Below are 25,870 nucleotides of genomic sequence, written 5' to 3' on the forward strand. Positions count from 1 at the left end.
AAGATTTTGTTGTGTGCAAAAAAAAAAAGGAAAATAAAAAGATGTGTTTCTTATGTATTTCTTATACAAATAAAGTATGTTTTTAGAATTTCTCCAAACATGCATTTTTTTTTAGTTTTTCTAGTATACTCACATGGACATGGAACATGGATAAGTAATATACACTCTGTTAAAGTCAATGTCTGATGGAAAAATGCATACAAATTCTGAGTAAAAAGCACTGTAAGGTCTACACATTTTACTTCATGTGTAATTCAGTGTACTATAGGCTCATCACTACAAGTAAACCATTTCACATTACATGTAGAGATGTGACTAACTGTTACCATACAAACATTAATCAGTACAGATAGATATGTTTGCACTTCAATGTGTGACATTACTCACACAGCACAAAAGGTTGTATGCATAAAATGTCATATGGATTGTGGTTAGAAATAATTTTGAAGAAAAGAGAATGCGAGTAATGTTCAGAACCTCCCATTGCATTTCAAATAAAGAAATCAACAATGACATGCATTGAGAAAACTGTTTCCACCATCCAAAAGAAGTTCAACACACTTCTCTGTCAGACTTTGGGGGTGATCTAATTTGAAACGAGTTGTGCAGCTACACATTAAACACTGCTGCTGTAGGCAGGGTATTTTAAACATACACTGATACCTGTTTCAAGTTCCAACTGCTGCAATGTGTATGTGTGTGTGTGTGTGTGTTTACATGTGTGTATGGTAAACTGCACCGTCTCAAATACGTGACCATACCCTTAAACAAGCCCATTGCACATCATGCCTCCCATGAGGAAACGTGTGTTTCTGTGTATGTGTCCAGTCTGATCAGGCACACACACACACGCACACGCACACACACACACACACACACACACACACGCACACGCACACACACACACACACACACACACACACACACACACACACACACACACACACACACACACAAACACACAGATAACAATGTTGTACACTATAGCAATGCTGCCTCTTGTTTTAGTTTAAGTCTTTGAACACAGACAGGTGCACATGTACACGCACAGTATCCTGTAGGCAATTACCGTGTTAAGTAATGAGGACCCTACAGTTCTCATCCTGACCCCTCTGGAGGTGTGTGGTTGTGTGATGTGTGTGTGTGTGTTTGTGCCTGTGTGTGAGAGGCCCTAGGGTGCTAGTTAAGTATAGTAAGATAGATTTGACACCCAAGGCACTCAGCAGGAGTCAAACGGGGAAAGAAATAGACCTGTTTTAGTCTGCCTCTCTGCTCCCTGTGTCTTTTGTTTTCTCTTTTTCACATCATCCCTCCCAATCGTCTCATACACCCTTCACCTTTCCCATCTTTATCTCTCTGTCTGCATCTATTACTATTACTTTTCTCTTCTCCTCTATTTTCTTGCCCTGTTCCGCCTCCCACTGTTTCTCTGCCTGTTTATCTCTTTTCACATTCCTCCAATTCACTCGTCCCTGCATTTTTGCATTACATACATTTATTTCATACAGTGGGCATTCATGCGACCCTCTTTTCCACTGAGATTTGAGGTAACAGAGACAATTCATCTTCTCTTTCAGCGCAGCTCCCTCTTTCGCTGGGTCTTGGCCTCTGACTCAAACAGGCCCGTTCTCTCTGCTCATCAGATGGAAAGCAAGATACTGCAAGGCTGCTGCAAATGTTTTACAAAGGGAGTTGTGCCCTCATGCATTTTTCAGCTGAATATTTAAAGCAGTAACTACACAATCCTGTTTTTTTTTCTTTCTTTTTTTTTTTTTCTATTTTGTGTGGGGTCCAGTAATCATTTCTGTAGTGTTTTTTCACTGCACTTTCTTGAACTAGTCCAGGACTGTGACTTCTTCATTCCTAAATTGTCTGCAGATGAATCATAAAATGATATACTTCGTATTTATTTCTTTTACTTAGGAGCAGCTACTGCTTAATGTTTAAAATTAAGCTTTGGAAGAACTTTTATGCCGCACACATTTCTTCATGACAGCACACATTTAAAGTCCTAATTATCTTGGAAGCTGTTCACTTCCACAAATATTTACTTGGCCATAAAAGTAGAATCAGCTCCTGAGCTGGAAGGATATTCCTTGTTAACAGAATTATGAAGCGAGATGGGATATGTCCTATGTAACTAGAGCAGACAGAGCAAACATGGTTTTATATTTAGCAAGCCAGACTAACAAAAAAAACAACAACAAAAAAGTCCTAGAGCATCCAAATCCAGAACACAACCTACTCTTTATTACTGCCTGTCTATTCAACAGTGATGTCAATCAAACTGAGTATTCCTTTAGTGTTTGATTTAGTTAATAGAACAGCCTGACACTTTGGGTAATTCCCTTGTTTGCTTTCTAACTGAGAATTTGATAAGACGATCAGTATCATATCTTTACTGTAAATATGGAGCTCTGATTATGGAATTAGTTTAGTTTAGCATAAAGATTGGTTTTGTCCAAAGTGAAAAAATTAATCTACCAGAATCTTGAAAGTTACTGTTATATCTAATACAGTGTATCTCACCCACAGCAAGGTGCTGTGACATTACAGTTTTACATTTCTGTTTGCGTAGAGATTAATTAGTGATTAGTGAGAATCAAGGTGTTGGTAGGCAGATTTTTGAATGTTGGAGAGGGCCAGGGTATTTCACGCTGCTTTCAATCTTTATTCTCAGCTAATTCTTCCAGTAAGAAAAAGACCAACGTGTACATTTTGACTGATCTTTGACTTCTAACATGACTTCAGATTTAGAAAACTACTGGTCTCTTGGATTCGTGACTTACTTGGATTAGAATGACTATTAATATCACTACAAATGCAGAACATAAGTACATTCCAACAGCATAAAAATGTTTTACAATTTCTGATCAACATAAGCAAAAACTGAACCCTGAATTTCCCAAAAGAATGTGTCCTCAATGTGGATTTGTAATCTCCTGCACAAATTAAACAAGCAGATTTCAGGGGCCTCAAGGCTCCATCCTATAGGCTACATGGCATTCCCTATCCTCTTTTGTAAATCATAAACTGTGTAATTGTATTTTTGGGTTATGATGAAGTTGATGGGGGTTAGTAGTACAGACAAACAGTGATAAAGACAACGCAACAAATTTTAACCATATGCTGCCAGTTGTTCTAATGAGCAATTTACTCACAACATGTTTGTCATAATTAGTTATTTTATTTTTAACTTTCACTCATACAGATGTATTGTTTGAAGAAATGGAACTTTAATTGAGAGGGTGTTGAGATGGCAGTTTTTTTTTCATGAAAAAATGTGAGGGAAAGAAAAAGAGGCTTACCTTTCTTTTGCAGTATAGCACTCCCACTGCGCCTCCCTATGTGGTTCTCCACATAACAGGTGTAGTTCGCCAGATCTGCCTCTTCCACAGCATCAAACATTAAGGACAGCTGCACCTCCTTCTCTCCTAAATGCTCCCTCAAGATCCTGACCGAAGGAAGAGACACAGAGAACAGTCACACACAGCAGGGACATTTTTCTTCTTCTCTTAAATTCACTCCTTTAAAACACTTAAGGAAGATGAAGAGAACATAAACTTGGATTTTTTTTTTTTTCTTTCTCCCAGATGGTTTCAGGGAAAGAAGTAAACATGTGTAAATCTTTGAGACAGGAGGAGCTCCGTGTCTCCCCAACTGCTCCATTAAAGCAGGAGAGGGAGGAGAAGAGGCATGAGGAGGAGAGCGGTGTGGAGCACAGTATATAGGGCAGAATAAAACAGAAGGACAGAGGGAGAAAGGAGGCATGGGTAGAAAACATTGGCGACAGCTGGAAAAAGCCTCTCTCCTTCTGGTGAGGTCATACTCCTCTAAAAGCCTGGGAGGAGGAGGAAGTGACTGAACTGATGTTTGGGTCACAGAGAGTGACTTTAGGCTTCTTTTCAGGTCAGATTCAGCCATAACCAGTGATATCTGAGATCAGACTAAGTGTGCTGAGATGGCAGATTCAGAGCATCTGGCACAGATGGATCAGTGGCATTACAGGTTGGGAGATTTTTTTTTTAATCTTTCTATGTCTATAGGAGTGGAAACCCATTTTTTTTTTTTATCAGAACTTATGTTTATGTAAATTAATTGCATTTATATTTGTTATTAATTCATGTATATATTTGGATAATTAAATGATTTTATTTTTGGTGGCTAATTGTATTGTGGAAAACTCGGGCTATGAATGCATTTCTTAAAAATAGCTTAGTGACCCATCAAAATCTCCAGACGTATTCATTGCTGTGATTCATATTCAAATTTCATGAGGTTTTAAAACTATGCAACACAATGTTGCTGTCTCTTTTTGTCTCTTTTTTGCTTTCTGTGTTGCAACTGAATGAACAAATGAATATTACTTACTGCTGCTATGTCAGGCTTTCCATTCAAGCACAACACATTATGCAGATTGCAGCCAAAACAATGGGAGACTAGAAATTTGTGATAATTTTTAAAAGAGTCACTCCTTATTTTAAAATACAGGTAAACACAAGTAGATAATTCCATTTATGACCAAAATAACAAATATCAAATCTTAGTTGTAACTGGACAGTTTTCATGAGTTGGCTGAAATCTTTTCATGTTTCTGTCTGAAACTTTAGAAAACAGGAAACAGGCAAAAGGGGGCACTGGATGGACTAAATATTATACACAAAATCAGAATCCTGAAAAATGAATGATCCATGCAGAAAATATAAATCAAACACAAAAGCAAAGTATACTTTACTTTCACATGGGAAAAAGGTTTTAAGGAGAGGAAGGGAACAAATAAGAACAAACTTTGCATAGAAAAGTAACCACTGATAGAACTCCTCAAATCTAATAAAGAAGAGCATTGCTACACAATGGTATTGGGGTAAATAATGTTAGCATCTTGTACAGGTACACCTGCCCCCATACAGTCTATGTGTAATTTAATGTAACAAGAAACCTTACATTGCAATACAAAAAGCTCCATATTGTTTTTGGAGTGCATTTTACTTTTGCTCCTTGCACACCACTTCAACATGTGGAGAAAACCAAAGGTTGACTGTCCAGCTGTATGTAGAATCATATTACCATATGGTTGATAAGTTATGACTGGACAATTGCTCTTTGAGGCAGAAATTCAGAGAACAATAAGTTGCAATGATGCAATGACCATTCCATGTACCCGAAACTCCATGCTATTAACTAAATCTATCCAGTGGTTCAGAGGGGAAGATTAGTGTACCGCCAATCTCCTGTGAAGTCAATTCAATGTCAGCTTTTAATACTCGACTAATCACAGCTTGAACCTCAGAGCAAATTGTCTGGGACTGGGAAAGAGCCAGAAAAAACGAGAGTGAGCAAGTGTGAATTTAGACAAATCAGGAAAGGAGTGTCACATGCGTGATGACACCAATGTGAAAGGACCTTGTTTAAATAGAGAAGGTCTTGTGTCTGCAACCAGCATTACATTTTTGGATTGAACTGTTATCACAGTGCAAGGAAATGTAATTTCACCGTAAGGAGCAGGATATGGCAGTGACTAAGATAACAAAATTGGAGCAAAAATGAAGCAAAAATGGAGTATCAAACACAAGCAATAATTTAAGGAAATATTTACAAATTTGTATTTCATAAACATGTTGCAACAGGAGATGTGATATAAGATATTTTACTGAATGGCTTAAAAGAGAACAGCCTAAAAAGTTTATCGAACAAAAACTTTGCAAAAATATCCCACACACTAAATATCTGAAGATTAATCAAAGGTGTCTAAAAATGTAATTAAATTAAACAAATGAATGAGGCAATATAGCATCAGATTAAGCAAAAGAACTAAAGGTATAAGAATTAGAGTCAGAAATATTCCATATGTTAAGTCTGCCCGGTCAGCTGTGTTATGGGGATGGCTGGTTAGAATTTCTTGTAATTGGCCCAACTAAAGCAGCAGACATCAGGATTTTGGAAATAATGAGCGTATCCTGAGCGGAATCAGTACTAGTGTCAGAGAACAGACCAGGCAGGCCACAGGATTTTGTTGTTCTTTGTCTGTACAGAATGTGCTGGTTGGACTCAGCTTCGACCTACAGTAATCCAGACTGTCCAGATTCTAAAATACACCGGGGTTTAACCACACAGGAGTTTGGACAGTCCAGAGATGAAGCAATGTGTAGTATTTTAATCTGGTTTTAGTGGCAATACACCATGAAAAAGTACTGTATCTGAGGATTTTATCCAAGCGCTTGCATAAAAATAAGTTTGATACTTTCTCTGTGGAAATTGAACTCCTGACCTCTCAATATTTATATTTAGTTCTATTCTTTTAGCAACAGAGGAGCATAAAGGAGCAGTTAAATCTAAATACTATTAGGACTATCATGAGGATGAATAAGGAAGGGTTTTAAGATTAAAAATGTGAAATATTCCTGAATAGATACACAAAAAGATTTTTATGAACTTGGTGTGTATTTTTTTTGATCCTCTGTGTTAGGGTTTTTCAGCGTGTGCATCACTCTGATGTCTACCAGGACAGAGTGTCAGAGGTCTCCGTCACAAGCAGGGACTTGCTAAAATCCTCAATTTAAAACACATCACTTCCTCTCCCTTTTTCTCACCTTCCATCCAATAACTCCATCCATACCCACCAACACCCACCCTTTCCAGACCACCTTTCTTTCTCCCTCCATCTCTCTACAATCTGCAACTCCCAGGCTGTCTTGATATCTTTTTAACAGACTCCTTCAGTCCCAAATGGGACTGAATTTCAACAAAAAGGTCAGACTTTTTCCAATTATTAATCATTAAGTGACCTCCTCAATTTGGTCACCTCAGTGTTCCCCCTTTAACTTCTTTTGACACCATCAGCCGAACCAGCCTTCTTTTCCTACCTCAATCTATCTCAGTATCTAAGATACTGACCTCTTCTGGACACAGTCGTAAGTCACTGAAAGACAGTTCAATTGCACCTCTGTCCCAAGGTGTACCCCAGAGGTCAGTACTCAGCCCTATCCTGTTTTTTCTCTCCATGTTTCTCTCCATGTTTTAATCCATCGTCATTGTCTCCACTTCAACACTATGCCGATGACATCCAGCTCTACATATCCACTACAGCTCACTTCACCCAAATTAACTGCCTCACGAAATGGATTCAAGCTAACTGCCAACAACTATCCTCAAATCTGGTATGATCATTACTGCCCACCATCTCATTCACCATTAACAGCTCTACTTAATCGCTCTCCTCACATATCTGGAAGCTTAATGTCATCTTTAACTGTAACCTCAAATTTAAAACAATGCAAATTACACCACAAAAACTGCCTTTTCCCTTTTCTTTTTTTTTTTTCAGGTTTTAAGTTCTAAAAACCATCTTAGTACAGTTTTATATCTCCTCTCTTAAACTTGTCTTGGAGCAGTACTAAGAACTCATGATTTTGTGTCTGTGTACTTAAGGCACACTGATATTAATGAATCTTGAGGAAGGCACAGCCAGGCCAACCACAAATGTTCTTCGTTCTGGTAGTTTGCTCACCCAGCGATGGAAAGATGGTTCTGTTTTTTCTTCCGCATAAAAGGTTGGAACAGTGGGCCATACTGAGGGCGGACATATGCCATGAGTGTCACAAACTTATGAAAGTCCAAACAGCACAGCTGCTGAATGTGGTCTATGTACATATTCCATGGACTTAAAGATTACCTAGACCAGCTTTTTTAGTCACCTGGCAGGAACAAGTTGGCCTTTATTAAAGTTACATCCGCCTTTACACCTACCTATTTCTGACTGACCACGAGAACCAACTGTTCATTTTCTGGGTTATATTTGGAGATATTTACCATTATAAACTTCAATTATGAGTGGTCATAATAGTTTAGCTTATTAATGTACATACTGATGATTTGATGTACTTAACTTGACCATGTTCATGTTCTATAAAAAGTATTTTAAGAACACTTTTATTTTCCCACTTCTATACTTGTCAGAGTGAAACAAGAAACCACTTTTAGGGGACTAAAGCACTCCCTGGAAAATCAGATTGGATTACTGAGAAAAAGGAGACATTACCATCAACTATGTGATACAAGCTTTCGTTAAAAACAGCAGTTGGACCGGACAGCTGACGTGCATTTCAACCAGGTAAAGAAGCTTCTTTGCATCACTAGACATATGGGCCAGTGCTGCCTTCAAGTGAAAATATGAAACAAGTACTGGCCCAAGCAGAAATACTGTAATTATGAATTCATTGCACATGAACGAACCATGAACTGTGATAGCTGAGTTGCGGAAATGTAAAACAGTTGGACATCACTGAAACTGTTCTCAGCCAACAGCTGGAGTGAAACTGATGACACTGCTCATATTCATTATGTTCTCTGTGTTTTAGGCATATTTTGACCAAAGATACTTGAATTATTCACAAATGCATTTACATCTTCCATAGAAATATGCAGGGGTAAGAAGGAGAGCACTTGATGGTTGAGCGTGTAGAAGAAGTATGAAACAACTGCCAATCACACACATTTACAGCTTGTGCAGCTCTTTAGGTGCTGTTGTAATAATGAGGTGAGAGTGTCAACATTTCTCTCACATGCTGCAATGGAACGAGCGTCAGTAATTATAGGTGCTCACATTATCATGGAGGCTACAAGACAGTATTGGACGCTATGCAAACAGACAGATCCACACGTCAGTGCTGCAGCAAGATGGGTAAAGAGAGCTTAAGGAGGACAGATTAATGTGTGTCACAGCAGGCGTCTGCCAGCTGTAAGGGATTGTTGAATGTTGGAATAGCAGTGTGATTGGATCAGAGGTGGCCAGAGGACTGGACTGAAAGATTGAGAACTCATCAGCCAAAGGTTAATTTAATACCACGGGGCATGATTAGTTTCAAGTTTAAACACTCCCACTCAAGCACACTGCGGCTCTCTTTATCTGCAACACTATTTTCAAAGGCCAGTAAGTGGCTTAGCAGTCACAGATACCAACCTTGAGGCACAGAACCTGGGTTCAAATTCTGGATGAGCAAGCAGCTCTCCTGCTGAAGTGTCCTGCAGCAAGACACTCAGCCTCTACCAGCTTCAGATGTGCAGTTGCGTAGCTGACTCTGACCTCTGACCTCCCTCCGGGAGTGGTTAAAAAGCAAAAAGGTCCCCCTTTTGGACGGATAAACATTCACATTATTGTAAATCTGATATGATTAAATGTGAGGGATCATTGAGTAGGAAAGAACATTTTCCCTACAGTTTACTTTAAAACACTTTCTGATATCAAAGGCTGTGGCTATTTACAGGTCAGTGAGGGATTTAATGCCGATGGTTAAAATAAAAGAAAACAATGTTGCAAATGTATCTTTTATATTTTGTTACACATTTTATTTTGCACAATGTAGTACCAGAAGTGACAGAGTGTAGTGTTGCTAAAAAAAGTGGGCAGGCTGAACAACAACATGGAGAGAGAAAAAGCAATAAAACACACGGTGTTGTCATTGTATATCCTACATTGATCAATGCCAGATTCTCTCTAAACTGCCATTGGCAGGGTGCAAGTAGTTCACTTAAAGAAAACCAAGCAGGCTTTTCCCTCAGAGACCACTCCTTATTATGTCTCTTGAAAAGTAATGAAGCTGCATGTTGTGCTTGATAGAGGTTGAAGGGACTGTTCAGAGTGATAATTTAATAATTGTTTAAACATTTCATCTTCCATGTACTCTAATTAGAAGTAGAAGTGGTGACAAGAGGTGAACAAACAAATAATTAATAAGCATCGTGAAATTACTTTCTCAAACTAAAAAGTCATCTGAGGTTTAGTAGTGCAGTTAAACTTCCAAATAGAGGAAATATCACTTTAAAATCAGTTTCAGGGTGAACTTCTGATGTCATTGCTCCATAAAAACACTACAACTTCTTTGAAATCGGTCCAAGACAGCGACAACTAGTTGCTAAATAAGCTGCCAGACAACCAAACCAAACCAGTGTAAATCAGATGTGTAAGAGAAAATGAAGGCCAGCAGTCATACTGCAGCTCTCCACAGCTTACAGCAAAACATCCAACATTCAAATTTGACCAACTGTACTTGTCTGATTTGTTCCCACTCACAATTTCCCAGTCTAATGAAGGACTATGAAAAACATTACAGGTGCACTCACTTGCAGTTTTATATGAACTACTCTGTCTTAATTGTGGATTTTGTTAACAACTGGACTGATTACTGTTTACGTGTTGTTGCCCCACCAAAACTTTTTTTTTTATTGATGTTGCCATGTTGCAAAATCTCAATCAATTACTTTGATGAGTGGTTTCATAACCAATTCAAATGGCTTTTTTTTTTTTTTTTTTTTTTTTTACAGCAAAGTCTAGCACCATGCAGCATGTTTTTAATATTTCTGTTGTGCTAAATGTGTTTGCTAAGTACTGGAAAAGCCTGTCTATACATCAAATGATATACACTAATATTTTAGACATTTTCAACCTTTATAGTCGGAGGGTGACAAAAGAGCAAAGCATTTGAAATCAGGTGAATTATATGAGCTCTACCTGACACATTTACTCTGTTGTATGGCTTTGATAACATTTGCTTTTATAAATATGAAAAGCAATATAATATTTTATTGCACCCAGAGTGTACAATTATCTGTACTGCATTTGTCTACTGGAGAAAGTAAAATCATTATTATTATGCAACCGAAAAAGCTGTTGCTCTATATCCACTGAAACAATTCATTTTATTCATATTTTCCCTATAACTTAATATTCCTGTGTATATTTTGGAGATTAAAATAATATCAATGAAAGTATTTAGCAAACAATTTCATTGATAGAGTTTAAATGTAAAATGTCCTCACACTGACCGTGTGTACGAGAGAGCGTGAGATTGTAAATGTTCTGATGGTTACCATGGTGATCCAGCAAGTTGTTCTAATGACATTTGATGCCCCGCAGACAATCAGGTTTTTCCCAATAGAGTCCAATGTAATTGGTCCCAATAGGGGAGAAAATGAATTCAATTTAACTTTATTATTAGAATTCATAACTTTTTTAGGAAAGTTGAGGAGAAACCTGTCAGAGAACCCTCAATTGGTCATAAATCATAAGAGAGTAAATTAGATCCTGACAAGTGCAGCTGGAGTCGAGCCTTTTCAGAAATTAATTAACAATAGAAACCTGTAAACTTGAGAGAATGTAATTGAAGCTGTCTGACAGTGTGTTGCAGCACTGATGCAGCTTAGAAAGAGCACTAATTATGTCTATTTAGTATTTCATCAACTTCAATTCATTTTCAATGTACATGTTGGTCTTGGGTTTCTTTACTTTTTCTTTCCTCCTCCAGACAATAATTATGGGTAATACTGTATATGTGACTGAAGCGATATTTAATGTATATGCTGGCGTATTTACCTGACTTCACTTTCTTTAATATGTCCTGCTAGTTCTTCAACAAACTTTTCTCCTTTCATCCAGTAGATGATGGGCCTTCTGTTTTCTCCACTGTAGCCAAAAAAGGCTTTGCAGTCCAGACTGAGAGGCATACCTGCAACACACAGCACAGCACTGTTAGACAAAAGCGTAACGCCACAAAATATTTTCACTGAAACTTTGAACTGAAGCATGGCTGCAGTCCATTCTGAGAGAAAAACATATAAAAAAGACAAGACCATGATTTTGTTGAAACTGGATTTTGTTGCTTATCATATGAAAGGAATTATTGAACAAAGCTGGGACCTGTGGCATATACATTTGGTTCCTTTGTCATTTCTCTGCACGGAGACATGCAGGGGACAGTGGAAAGGCTGCTGTCTAGCCGGGTGTCTGCCTGCGTCCCCTTGAAATAAGAAACTGAAAGAATCACTCCTGATGCCAGTAATACCAGTTTAAAAATAAAAGACGAAAAGATTTCTGGCCTCACAACAGAAAAAATACACTCACAATGTCCAAAGCTGCTGTGTATGATAAGTTGCAACAGTTCAGTCAAATAAATTTGTCTGTGGCCAGAAGTACCACACAAAAAACTTCAAATTAGATGGTGCAAAGTGAGGCAAATAGTAAGCTGCACAAATAGAAAAAAACATATATAAGGATTTGTGACTGTAATTTATAAACCCATAAAGAAGAGAGGGAAATGAGGAAAATTAAAGGAAAATGAAAGACAAAGCTGGAGTTTCTGGTGAGTTTTTAGTCTGTCAACCACATACATTCCTCAAACACAGTTGCCACGGTAGCTTGGTACAGGTAACTTCTGGACAGTCTGCAATCATTTGGTGCAAACAACCAACGAACAAAAAGTCCAGAGGTGAAATTTGCATGCATAAAATGAAGCAGAAACTCAATCTGTACACCCTCACAGAAAGGAGTTGCAACAGTCACTTCATACCCTGTATTCTGTGAAAAACTACAACCTCAGAAATGCCACAAGGGAGCCAGCAGTGGAATAAACTGGTACCTGAATAAGGAATAAAACAAATTCATTGTTCCATGATTCAATACGTTTAATATAGGCCTGCTGGGGAAAAAAAAAAAAAAAAAAATCAACAAATATTGCAACACACACATATAAACACTTATGTACAGTATGTGCAGACAGTGCCCACACGCGTTCTCACACACACTCATGTAAGACCTTGAAACCCTCACCACTGTGTGATTACAGCTATCAGTGGTGATGATGGAGTATTAATGAGCATTCTAATGAGCACCACCTCGTTAAGCAGTCAATTAGCAGATAATTATGATAGACCTCAGTATTATCACAATGATAGCTCTATCAGCACAGTAAAGAACCAACATTGAATGTTAATATTGAGTGTACATCTGTGTGTTTGTTGTCAAACAGAACACTTGAACTGAAGGTTAACACGAAACATATTATACATTTCAGATGTTTACAATAGCCGATACTTTGATGTGGAGTGACTAGCCCTTGTGTGAGAGTGCAAATGGAGTTTTTCTCTTAGCGGTTAACAAAGTGCTCTTTCAATTTTGCCCTTATGTCACCCATTCAGCCACTAATGGCAGCATGGCTGCCATGGAAAGTTCTCCCGTGCCATTGGGAACAACTTGGGGTTCAGTGTCTTGCCCAAGGACACTTCAGCATGTGGATTGGATTGAACTGTGAACCCTGTAATGAGTAAGCACAACACTCTACTACCTGAATCAGACCAGCAAAAAAATCTTCCACAAAGTGGTTATTGGTTGAATAAATTAGGTTTTGCCAGTTGGTAATATCATATGGAAATGTCTGATGATTGCATTATGTGTGGTGTCATTGCATCACTTATTTTGATTGATGGAATAGAGAGACGGGACTTCTGACAAAAATGATAAAATTTCAAAAGGATAATTTCTAACAAGCTAAGTGAAGAAGTGGTCACCGAAGCCTCCTATGTCTTGCATGTGTGTGTGTTAGTGGTTCTCGTGGTGTGAAGTGTTTGCTTTGCGCTGAGGCAGGCGGTACACACACGTAAACGCACGCATACTGCAGAAATCTGTTGAAAAAAGATCGAGATGAGAGCAAAATTGCTTTCGCTTGTTTGTGTGTGTCTTTGTTTTGTGTCAGAAGGTGTGTGAACAGGAGCTTTGCAGTAATTGATTAGCACCCTGAGGGTGTGTTTGTGTTCTCAGCATGTTATGGTGATTAAAATCATCTACTTTGTTTGCACGTGTGTGGCATGAGGGTGTGTGTAGGTTGGTGGGAGTGACTGTGTGTGACCTGTGTGTGACCTGTGTGTGTGTGTGTGTGTGTGCGCGCGTGCGTGTGCGTGTGTCTGCCGCAATCAGAAATTCTAGCCCTGAATCCAGTCTGCCTTTCATACAGCTGAGTACAGTCATCAAATAGAAAATTTGAGGCTATGACAGCAGGAAGTCGAAGAAGTCAAAAAAAAAAAAAAAAAAAAAAAAAGGTTGATGCTGTATTGTTGTCATTAGCACCAAAGAAAGAGTTTGTACAAATGAGTGAAGGTCATTTTCTCAAGTTGGTGCATCATCATTTCACATTGCCGCTGAGTGTGATTACACCTAGATGCTGTTTTCTTTGGTGTGACACACAAAGGATGAACTCTGCCCAGCCATAAGACAGTTTGCAAACAAAAGACATGGTTAATAATTCAAAATCAATCTGATTCCCCTCTTTTTAAGTTTACTTCAGCTTGACAGACTTGTCTGTGGTTGTCAGTGTAGCTTCTTTGGCGTTCAGAAAACATAGATGCACATATCTGCCCTCAATGACTACCGACCAGTTGCCCTCACATCTCATGTGATGAAGGTGCTGGAGAGGCTGGTCTTGGCCCACCTCAGGCCGCTGGTGAAATCTTCTCTGGACCCTCTGCAATTTGCGTACCAGCCTCATGTGGGAGTGGATGACGCCATCATCTACCTGCTGCAACGAGCTCAGTCTCACCTGGATGGAACCGGTGAATCTGTGAGAATCACTTTCTTTGATTTCTCCAGTGCATTCAACACCATCCAACCACTGCTACTGAGTTAGAAGCTGCGGGTGGTGGGGGTGGACGCGCCCACCGTCTCCTGGATCAATGACTACCTGACAGGCAGACCACAGTTTGTCCGTCTGGGCAGTGTGCTGTCTGATACGGTGGTCAGTGGTACTGGAGCTCCACAGGGGACTGTTCTGTCTCCCTTTCTGTTCACCTTATACACAACTGACTTCCAGTACAACTCAGAGTCCTGCCATCTGCAGAAGTTCTCTGATGACTCTGCAGTGGTAGGATGTATAAGGAATGGACGGGAGGATGAGTACAGGGCAGTAGTGGAGGACTTTGTGGAGTGGGCGGGTAGAAATCACCTGCTCCTGAACGTGGCCAAGACCAGAGAGATGGTGGTCGACTTCAGGAGGAAGACGACGGCTCCACAACCGCTGAGAGTTCTGGGAGAGGAGGTGGACATGGTTGAGGAGTACAAGTACCTGGGTGTGTCCATCGACAACAGAATGAACTGGAAGACCAACATCAATGCTGTCTACAAGAAGGTGATGAGTCGACTCTTTTTCTTGAGGAAACTTCGATCCTTCAATGTGTGCAGCGAGTTGTTGGAGATGTTCTACCAGTCTGTTGTGGCCAGTGCTTTGTACTTCGCTGGGGTCTGCTGGGGGAGCAGCATTGGAGCCGGTGACACCAACAGACTTAACAAACTGGTTAAGAAGGCCGGCTCCATCATTGGCTGCAAACTGGACAGTCTGGAAAAGGTGGTGGAGAGGAGGACGCTGAACAAACTATTATCCATATTGGATAATCCTGTCCACCCTCTCCACCACCTGCTGCAGGGACAGCGGAGCACTTTCTCTAAAAGATTCCTCCAGCTCTGTTGTCACAAGGACAGATACAGGAGATCATTCCTGCCCACTGCAATAAGACTTTACAATAACTCACCTCTGGCAAAATCCATCACAGTACAATAACACTGATGACTGTGTTTCTTGGTTTGTTTGTATATTATATATATAGATATATACTGTACTGTATATATCTATATATGTTGACTGTTTCTTGGTTTGTTGTATATAATATATATAGATATATAATGTACTGTGTATACTGTGCATTTTATATTTTATATTTATATTTTTTACTGCTATTTACTGCTATTTTATTGCTTTTCAATTATTATATTATATTATTCTATTCTATTCTATTCTATTCTATTCTATTCTATTCTATTCTATTCTATTCTATTCTATTCTATTCTATTCTATTATTATTTTATTCTATTGTTTCTATTATTGTCTTATTGCTTCTGTATGTATGCTGCTGTAGCGAAAAAATTTCCCCTCGGGGATTAATAAAGTAAATACCTACCTACCTACCTACCTAAAGATGCAGCTAAATATGAGCATCAGCCCAGACTGTGGTTTGCCCTTGGTTCATTTTTTAATGCTGCTATCCAACCATGAGGAACTGCTGGTTATCAGACATCAGCATCTGTTTCCTTCTGCCTGCTCAGCCTTGTGTTTTCCAGCCGTTTCCTGTCAAAGGTTTGCTTTCTGTAAAAACTCTCCCTGTTACGTACTACATTTGATTTGTTCTCACCAGCCACACCAGCCACAGCTATACAAATGTAAATTTCCTCATCTGAGTAAATCTTTGAACATTAGCAGCGTGGGTGTACAGCTAACATCTTTATCAGAGTTATCATCCAACTCTGCAGTTAACCTCAGCTCTTCAGAGCATTTCTGTGCCTTTACAGTTGCACCTTAACTCTTTTGGTGCACTCTGACAGCCACAGATGGCAGCTGCACTACACACCCATTAACAAACAGCCGGCAGACAAAGTTAGTGACTAGCAGTAACATGTAAGTAACATGTGACTAATTTGTAGGAGTACGGGAGGCGACCAGGACAAAGATTGGCAGGTCGGGACAGGAGGTCACCGGAGGGGGGCTCCGCACTGGCCTCTGGGTGCACTTCAATGTTAACTCTATAAGGCTTGAAGCAGGCCACCAGGAGTGCATTGCTATGTGGAGGAGGACACAGGGTTGTCCGGTTGGGAGCGAGGCCAACCGCGGGTCCCTGACTAAAATAATAAAGCCTAGCTAGCCGTGTTAATTGATAAGAGAATTGAAGCAGACATTTAAACGTAATTCAAAAGGTACTTTCAGAAGAAATGAATATATGCAGAAGAGGTAAAGTATTTAAATTACCTTTGTAAGAAATAGCTCGCAGTGGTAACTAATTAATAATTTAAAGTATTTTGCACAACACTGATGATTAGGTGGTGAACATGGTGGAATAAAGAACCAAATATATCCCTCAAAAGTTGGTGGAGACCAAAAGACAGCTCAGTCTTCACATAACCGCCTCTGCTGGATGTACAGATAAACCTGGGCTTGTTTCATGTTGCCACTGTGATTAGGTTGTTATGGCAGCCCTACAGCATCTCAGAGTTTGTATTACCATTGAAGCCAAAAATGATGATGAATTAAATTATCAGACATGTTGTCTGATGCATTATGGTTTAAAAGTCAGGTATGAAACCTGTTTTCCACTCATTACTACAGTTTTTTTTTTTTCCTTTGACCTGTTTTTAAAAATACTCGGCAAAAGCTTTTGGCAACATTTAGTAACAAATATGCAATGAACACTTATTTCTTCAATTAAAATGCATTCAGCCCCAAAACACAGAAACTGAGACATGCCGTGTTAGTTGTACGCATCTACACACTGTTTAAACATCTCAACTCACTTTCTCCCAGATTACTATCACAAAATAATGTTTGTAAAATAAAACATTAAAAGTGTAAAGCATTTCACAGTATAGTCACAATAGAATAAAATCTGCCACTGATCAACGGTAGTTACTTACGTATGACCTGCTCTGATTAACGTCACTGCTAGCGACAGCTGGATCCAAAATTCCAGGAGGAACAGATTTGTGATGGCAGTGATGCATCATAACAACGAAAAGTGAGAGGATAGGACACAGGAATGTGGGAAATTCATAGAAACACGGTCTGTCTTGCTTCTTCCTCTGTAACTTTTGTTGCACCTCTTCACATCATTAGTCTTTTTCACTTGTCACTCTTTGGGGTTTTCTGCTCTCTCCTTGTTTTTCTAAAATAAATTCTCTCACACTTCTACATGTCAACCTGCCTTTTCTCTCAGTGTGTCAGGATTTTTTCTCTTTGCTATTATTCACCCTCCATTCCTCCTCGGTCTTTTCTTTTTCTAACTCTCCTTCTCTCTTTTTATCATTGTCTGTATAGAAATCTCTCACCTGAAGTGTCATAATGTAGACATGAATATGTGCTTTCTGTGCATGGACAAATATATGTTTTAAAGTAACCCAGGTGTTTTGATGTACCTAAAAACACATTTAAGACTTGTTACAAAGGATGTAACAGGTAATATAATGAAACGATCTTAGAAATTGATTGTCATTTTTTCATGGAACCACACACTGGCCATATTTGGACAGGAAATGAGGAGAGCAGATAATAGTCAGGTGAAGGACTGTAGGAGAGAAGTAGGACAACCCTTAACGAGGGAAATTAATCACTGAAAACTATTTTACACACGCACACACACACACACACACACACACACACACACACACACACACACACACACACACACACACACACACACACACACACAGACACTGAGAGAATCCTACATCAGTTGAATTGACAAATATGTATGAGAAAAAAGACCTGAGTTAATAGACACAGAATTACAGACTTTGAGTGTCATATATTTTCATATTTCATATTTCATTCCATCTGTGATGCAACCCCTTCATTAAACCTTGGCCTACTTAACACCAAGACTGACGTTAAATAAAGGTTATTCAATTGAATTGTCCCTTTCCCCTGGAAATCCAGGGATGTCAGGGGAGAAGTGGAGCCAGCATGTTACAGGACAGATGGATACGTTTTAATTAGTTCCTTGGATCAAATTATAGGATGGATTTTTATGCAGTGATTAATTTAGCAGTTCATAGTATCGGAAGGTTTTTGAGGGGGAAAATGTCAAAAGGGACGGTACTGTGAAATTAAATGAAATCAAACAAAGAGAGTGAATAATCGTCCGTTTCCTAGCTTAGATGGAGTGTTTGGCGCCCACTGACTAACACAGTGTTCAAAACCAGTCTCACTCCAAATCTGTTGTATCTTACGGACTACATTACACAGAAAACTGAAATGAATTACAAGACTTTTGCTTTTTAAAAGGCATGACATTTAAGCTCAATTCAAGACATTATTCTGTTTTCTATTTTCATTGATTACTAACAAAATGTGTGTCATTATCTATTAACATGAAAAAACATATTTTTTTTCACTCAAATTAGAGACCATTACCAATGAAAGCTATTTTGTACCTTATGTTTTTCTTGTAGATCAGGATTACCCATGAACTCATACAGTGCATGCACTCTTTCTTTTTTAACTTGTGTTTTTCCCTCAACAATAAACTGTCTTCTTTATGTCTGCGTAGGTTTGTGTTATGTTGTGTAGCACAGTTGAAAGTTGTACTGTAACAATGAAGCTAAGGGTACGCATGATATCAGTCATATTAGATAAACGAGAGGAAATTTTAAATTTCTTAAAATGCTCCTGTTGCATGTGAACAGGGAAAAGCTAGAACCTTTGTAAATATTTCTAATTTCGTTGCTTGATCAACGTCAGCACCTGAGTTAGACACAATTCTGTGAGCAGTGGTCCAGGTGCTACAGCGATTTCCTCATGGAGACAAGTGTGCAGTCAATATCAGAAAATCGGCAACAGAGGCCCTTGAAATGATTCACAAGGCCTAGTGCAATAAAGCAATGAGCTGGACGATGTGTTTGGAGCGACATTCATGTTTTTGAGGGGCAGAGCAGACTGAAAAAGCCAAATCAGGTCAGGCGCACAACCAGGTAGATTTTTTGTTTACATTTGGAGGGTTGTGCTTTGTGAATTCGTCCTCAAGGGTCCAACTGTCAACATCAAGTTCTATTGTGATGTTCTGTGGTGTCTAAGGAAAATCCTTTGGTGTAAACGACCTGAACTGTGGGGTGATGGCACTTGGGTTCTCCAACATGACACCGCGACTGCTCAGAGCACATTAAAAATATGCAAGATTCTTGCCAGAAACATCGCAATAGTTGCTCTCCATCCCCCCTACTCACCAGATTTGGCTTCCTGACACTTCTTTCTGTTCCTCAAAAATGTGAAACAAACTTTGATGCAGAGTTTTCAGCTAAAGTCTCAGGTGCATTGAGAAACCGTGCCCAGAACAGTGCTCTCAAAATTGTAACTCAAGTGCTGATGTTGATCAAGCGATGGAATTTGGAATACTTGCTCACGAAGGTCATAGTTTCCTCTGCGCTGTGCACATCAGGGTGCTGTGTTCCGTTTGTGCTCAAACAAGAAGGAGCAGTCTCTGAACTTTTTGACTTCCCCTTGCAAAGAGGCAAAGTGAGTTAAGTAAACCCTTCACCTGCTTGCACACACAGATGACAGCGAGTGCAGCAACACTTGTCATCATGACTCTGTCAAATAGTCCGGTCTGTAACTAAACAACACCAGTAATCCTATGACAGGAACTGTGTGTTGCTTGTCTTAGACATGTTGAATGATGGTGTGTCTGTCATTATATGATACATTGTAAAACAATTATTTCATAAGCTTTAAAGAACAATTCCATTCAAATTTGCTTGAGCCTAAAAGGATGTTGGCGCACGAACATCTTCACTTCTATTAAAGAACTGATGTGCAGTTAGAGCTTCATCTTACTTTACACATGAATCAGTTCCTCAAAGGGAGGTCTACATGTTTCATTAACAGAATTAGTAGAAAACCTAAGTGCTGTCTTACCACCACAAGTGTGTATTAACATGGAGCCTGAAAGGACTAAAAATATGTCAAGCCATATTGAAGCATGAAGCAGTTTGCTAAGGGCCACAGGATATTTGAATGTGTGTTTATAGCATATAAAAGGGAGGCAGTTGTCCAAAAGAAAGTTGATGAGGGAGAAGACTTCTGACTGTCCACCTTCTGTGTGCTGCTCTTTTCTGATGTTGTTGTGCAGAATGTAGCTGATTTTGAAAGCTAGCTGCAGTCAGACAAGCCTTGTATAAGCACATTGTTTTATTCTGGCAGCAGCATGCTCCACTGACACAGACTTAACCTACGCACTGATCCTTTCCACTTAAATCTTGCCTATTTGCTGCCGACTTAAAAAAACCCCATCCTGCAAGAAATGCACACGGCTGAAAAAACACCAGTAGCCTTAATAAGTCCAGGCAGCTCCACTGTGTACTCAGGCTTTAATTTAGGGGCACCAATTGTCAAATATGGCTAAAAACTCTTGTCACATACCAGTGGTTTTTCATCCTGGAAGTCTGGAACTCAGGGGCTAACTAGATATATTTGGGTGGTGATGAAACAACTTGGGTGACAAGAACATACATGCTGGATAGTATTTGTTTATTTTAACGGCAGAATGGATATGTAGGTTAAAGCTTATTCTCATTTCTAGTCCCAGAGTGGGGGCAGCTGGTAACACGCTGTATAAAATTAAATAATTAGGGCCTGAGCACCAATGCTGCGAAAGCCCTATTGTTATTCAAGGAATTATTTTTCTCGTTACTTATTATTCTTATGTAAAGTGATTTCCCATTTTGGAGGCTTTATCATATTCAAAAACTCATGAAAGTTGATACACATATGTCTCCCGGCAAAAAAATTCATATTCTAGTGTGGGCGTGGCCAAATGGCTTGAGAGTGCTGTATTCTAGTGGAGTCGCGAGTGGGCGTGGCCAAATGGTTCAAGAGCGCCCCCTAGAGAGATGCCCCGGCCGCCACATTTACCTAAATTCACGAAATCCGGTGGACACGTATATCACACCTAGACGCACAAAAAAGTTACATTGCACCATTACATCAACTCGACAGGAAGTCCACCATTTTGAATTTAGTCGCCATTTTGGGCGATTCTTACACGTTGTACTTTAACGGACTCCTCCTAGGGATTTTGTCGCACCGACTTGAATTTTGTTTCTATGGATAGTTAACATGTTTGGGATTAAATCTTATCAAAATAATTTGTGTTCGTTGATATGTGTGCCCGTGAAGAAGCGGCCATTTTGAGGGCCTCGCCATGAAACTACGAGTTGCTTTAAATCTTATGTACATGGACCGACCTTCTCCAAACATTACAGGTATGATAACAGCCCCGCCCTGAAGACCCCTGCGGGGTAATATTCGCTCATAGTCATAGCGCCCCCTGGTGGACACTGGAAATGACACTTTTCATACTTTCACATTCTACGTTGAGCTGGTTGATCACATGAACCGAAAGTCGGGTCACAATAACCTAAACATGTAGTTGATGATATATTGAAACTTTCATTCGACTTTGTCAATGGGCGTCGCCGTGACGATGTGGCAAAGTTTGATGTCTCGCCGTGACACAGGAAGTTGATGTTTAAGGTCAAAGGATGCTTGAAACCTCACGAAACGTGTCACATACATCCGGTGTGGTGAGACGATACATCTAATGTGTTTTGTGAGTGGGCGTGGCCAAACGGCTCGCCAGCGCCCCCTAAACTGCAGCTCCGGCACCTAGTTTTACCTACATGCACCAAATTTGTTGGAGATGTGTATCACACTGAGATGTACCGAAAAGTGTCTCGGCATCATTAATTTGTTGTCGTCGATCGGTGTGACCATGTCGAGGCGGCCATTTTGAGCGTCTCGCCATGAACCTGCAACTGACTGTAACTTTTATGTACATATTCCGATCTTCCTCAAACATTACATCTTTGATAGCAGTCCCGCCCTGAAGACACCTGATAGTAATATTTCTACATAGTCGTAGCGCCCCCTGCTGGAGACAGGAAACGAGACAAAAATAGCAACTTTAAGCGGGGATATGCAGTCCCTCGCGCGCTGCACGTTGGGGAGCCGGCTTCGGGGAGACGGCTTCGGGGAGACTGCGCGCAGAGTGTGAGGGCTCATATATCACTGCTTGCAGTTTTAATTTATATATATTATGCATTCCTTTTTTGCTTGCTGTGTGTTCAATGTCTTCAAGCAATAGCCAGCATGTTAATTCAGTGACCAAACAGCTGTTGGAGGGAACAGTATGATCAAGAAAACTGCACCTCTCCACTGAATGCAGCCTTGGCGTAGAGGGTGCACTGGTGTAGCCTCTGAGCTACATCCCAATAAAAAAAAGAGTATACCAGAGAATATCCAGGATCATAACATCAATACAGAGTTGTGAAGCGGGTAGAACTGCTGGTTCCAGATGTAATTTCACCCAGAAAACTGTCCTTATTATAGAAACAAATGAATTTACAGTATCATTCAAATCTAATTAATAGCATTATGGTGCTGAAGAGAATTCACACAAACAATTTAAACATGAGCATTTTATGTTCAAACATAAATTGGAAGTGCTCTGCACACCAGCAAATCTTAACCATGCAGGAAGTGAATAGGGATATTACTTCCAGAACCCAATCACAATATGTTTACAAGCTAAAAACACACTTTAGGTGATATCACAAAACTGTTTGTTTTTTTAAATCCAAACTCAACCAGATGCAATTCTTCCTGAAATAACCCTGACCGTTGGGATACTCTTCCACAAAAGATGTGTGGCTGATGTAATGAGTGAAAGCACATGTATATTTCAGTAGAGAGTGAGATCATCTTTGCACAGACATCACACACACTCGAATGAAAGAAAAAGTCATCTAAACCTGAAACATAGTGTCCATCTGCCTGTCACTCCCTGTTTCTGTCTCTTTCATACACACACATACACACTTCATCAGACATGATACATCTCTGTCCATCTGTTCATTTAAAAGCATACACAGTGGAAGACCTTTAGGTGATTTTGAACACTGTGTATGTGTGTGTGCATGTGTGTGTGAACCAGGTATGGGGTGTGTGGGGGTTGTCTTGGTAACAGCTGAGTTTTGGGTCTTGGGCTCCAAGGGAACGCAGCTGCACATGGCAACACAGATGGTGCCTCATGCACATGCGCGGGCACACACACTCATGCACTGAGGCCAGATACTCAGATACAGAGATGCAGATTCACACACTCAGAGTACACACACACACACACACACACACACACACACACACACACACACACACACACACACACACACACACACACACACACACACACACACACAGCCACATGTGGGCAGCTCAGCTGTAACCTGGGAGGCTGTTCACGCATTCATTTCATCTATTTACAGACATCCTGCCTCTAACAAATTGTTCCATTTTAATTTTCAATCCTTTCTATTTTTAGGGGAGTGTGTATGTGGCGGAGAAGTTCCACTAAAACCTCACCCTTTTTTGCCAACTACAGTTTTGGGGATGTCAGTATGACTGCTGCTTTTTTTTTATTCATTGTTATTTGCTTTGTGTCTTTGGTGCCAAGTAGTCAATGCTTTGCTGCTTTCATGCTACACTTCCGTCTGCATCATTTTGTCACTCATACTGTAGCTACTGCTGACGTCACTGATATTAATCTGTAAATTATGAGCTTCTGTTGAAGGTGCACAACTGAAATACAAAATGCATCACTGCCCGTGTATAAGAGGATTTCGCCATAAAAAAAAAAAATCATTAAAATACTGTGGATCACATATTGGTGTGCTCCACACAGCTTGAAGGAATTCAGAAAGAAAATCAGTGAACTTATTTAGTCAAAATGTTGAACAGGTCCTTCCCTGCTTGATATCCGTTGCAGGAGTTCACACAGAACATTGTAAATAACAAAGCAACATATAAACACTTAAAATAAAGTTGAATCATCTCTTCAATAAGAATTATTTGTAATGGTCATAATAATAATTTTCCCTCTGGACAAATGATTTGGCTGCATTTACAATGACTTATAATGACAAAGTCCCAGCATCAATATCCACTACATTGATCTGGTAGTTGTAGGTGCAGATAAATATGTTAAACATGGTTGTAGAATACAATGCAGATATCAAACTAGTGGTTTGTAAACATTTTTACAGAAGTTGTGTCTCATTCGGGTGCAGTATTATGTTGGTAATGTCTCTGAAATGTATGAAGTAGAAGTTCCAGCAGAGACACATTTCAAAATAACAGTAAAATTAAAGGCCTAAAACATACATTATAATTTTTGGTTGCTTACAAGATTGTGCATTAGTTTTAGAATCTTAGGTGATGATATTTCAAGCTGTTGTTTGGATTACAATCAATGAATGTGTAATTAACATCATAAAATATCCTCAACAGATTGCAGCACAGCACGTAGACCAGACTCAGTTTACTTAGAGCCCACCAACCATCGACAAGCACACATCAGTAACACTCTAGTGGTTCTTTTAACAGGTTGGTTCTGATGGGATCTGAGCCTGTTAACTCCCTTTTGCACGTTGAAATTTTCATATCTTCACGCACATGTACACATGCACCAACATGCACAATGCATACCTCCCCAACACACACACACAGATACACACACACACACACACACACACACACACACACACACACTCAGTTTGACTGCCCTGTTTAAGATGGCAGCTGTCCAATAATAAACACAATTTGTTTCTCTTCAAATTACCATTGCGACTGAATATTTTGACTGCTTATTGAAAAGATTTTGGCAAGATTTAAAAAGGAAATCAATATAAAAGTTTAAAGTTAAGGAAACTACGTGAAATGATTTCACAATAAATCTTTTCTCTTTCAATGATGGAAATCCATATTTAACATGTTTACAGGGATATGAAATCCTCAGAGAGCGCTGTGCAGATTTTCAATATAATTTGACATTACAATCTGACTGGGGAGACTGAATATTGTTTGATAAATATGAGCTGGAGAATCACTCCTTGAAATGCAGAGGCCCAATTTCCTCTCCAACAGGAAATGAAGCTGCCACAAAGTTGGAAAGAGTCATAGTTGATTATTCAAATAAACTAAATATTTTTCTCTCCATATCTGACTTGATCTCTCTTACATGTCTTTGTCCCCTTCCTCTACTTGATTCATCCCCAAAAGCTCACTCTTACACAGTCATACCACCTGCGGTGATTCCCACAGAATTAATAACTCTCCCAGGGAAGTAATAAAGGGAAATCCAACCTCCATCTTTGTCCGTACTTGTCCACTTTCTGACAGCTCTAATTAACCGAGTCCTTTATGCATATATACCTGACATCTGATTGGCTGGGGGGCTGGCCTCGTTAAAAACAGTTTTAAATTAACAGATGAAATTAGATAGGAGATTACGGCAGATATGCTTGACGAGGTTAATTAAATGACCAGTCAAGAGGGGCGTGTTTTAAATCCAACATCACCAACAGATTCAGAGGTGATATGGTTTCTCACACTGGAGTTTATGTCAGCTTCCAGTTTTTAAAAGCAGTTTTTAATTGTCTCTACCTTTGATAAATTGTTAA

At 39.5% G+C, this 25,870-nt stretch overlaps 1 protein-coding gene across 3 annotated transcripts in view; it reads right to left on the reverse strand.

Annotated features, from left to right (window-relative positions):
- il1rapl2 (interleukin 1 receptor accessory protein-like 2) overlaps positions 1-25,870 on the reverse strand; it is a 446,491-nt gene that overhangs the window by 23,969 nt on the left and 396,652 nt on the right. For all 3 annotated transcript variants that reach the window (XM_069170885.1, XM_069170884.1, XM_069170886.1), the window contains 2 exons: positions 11,369-11,501; positions 3,309-3,454 (listed from right to left, as the gene is read on the reverse strand). In XM_069170885.1, the coding sequence (XP_069026986.1) occupies positions 3,309-3,454; positions 11,369-11,501 (279 nt within the window). The remainder of the gene's footprint in view (positions 1-3,308; positions 3,455-11,368; positions 11,502-25,870) is intronic.

The sequence above is a fragment of the Embiotoca jacksoni genome, unplaced genomic scaffold, assembly GCF_022577435.1.
Source record: "Embiotoca jacksoni isolate LCO1_2020_lvr unplaced genomic scaffold, fEmbJac1.0.p SCAF_5, whole genome shotgun sequence".
NCBI lineage: Eukaryota > Metazoa > Chordata > Actinopteri > Embiotocidae > Embiotoca > Embiotoca jacksoni.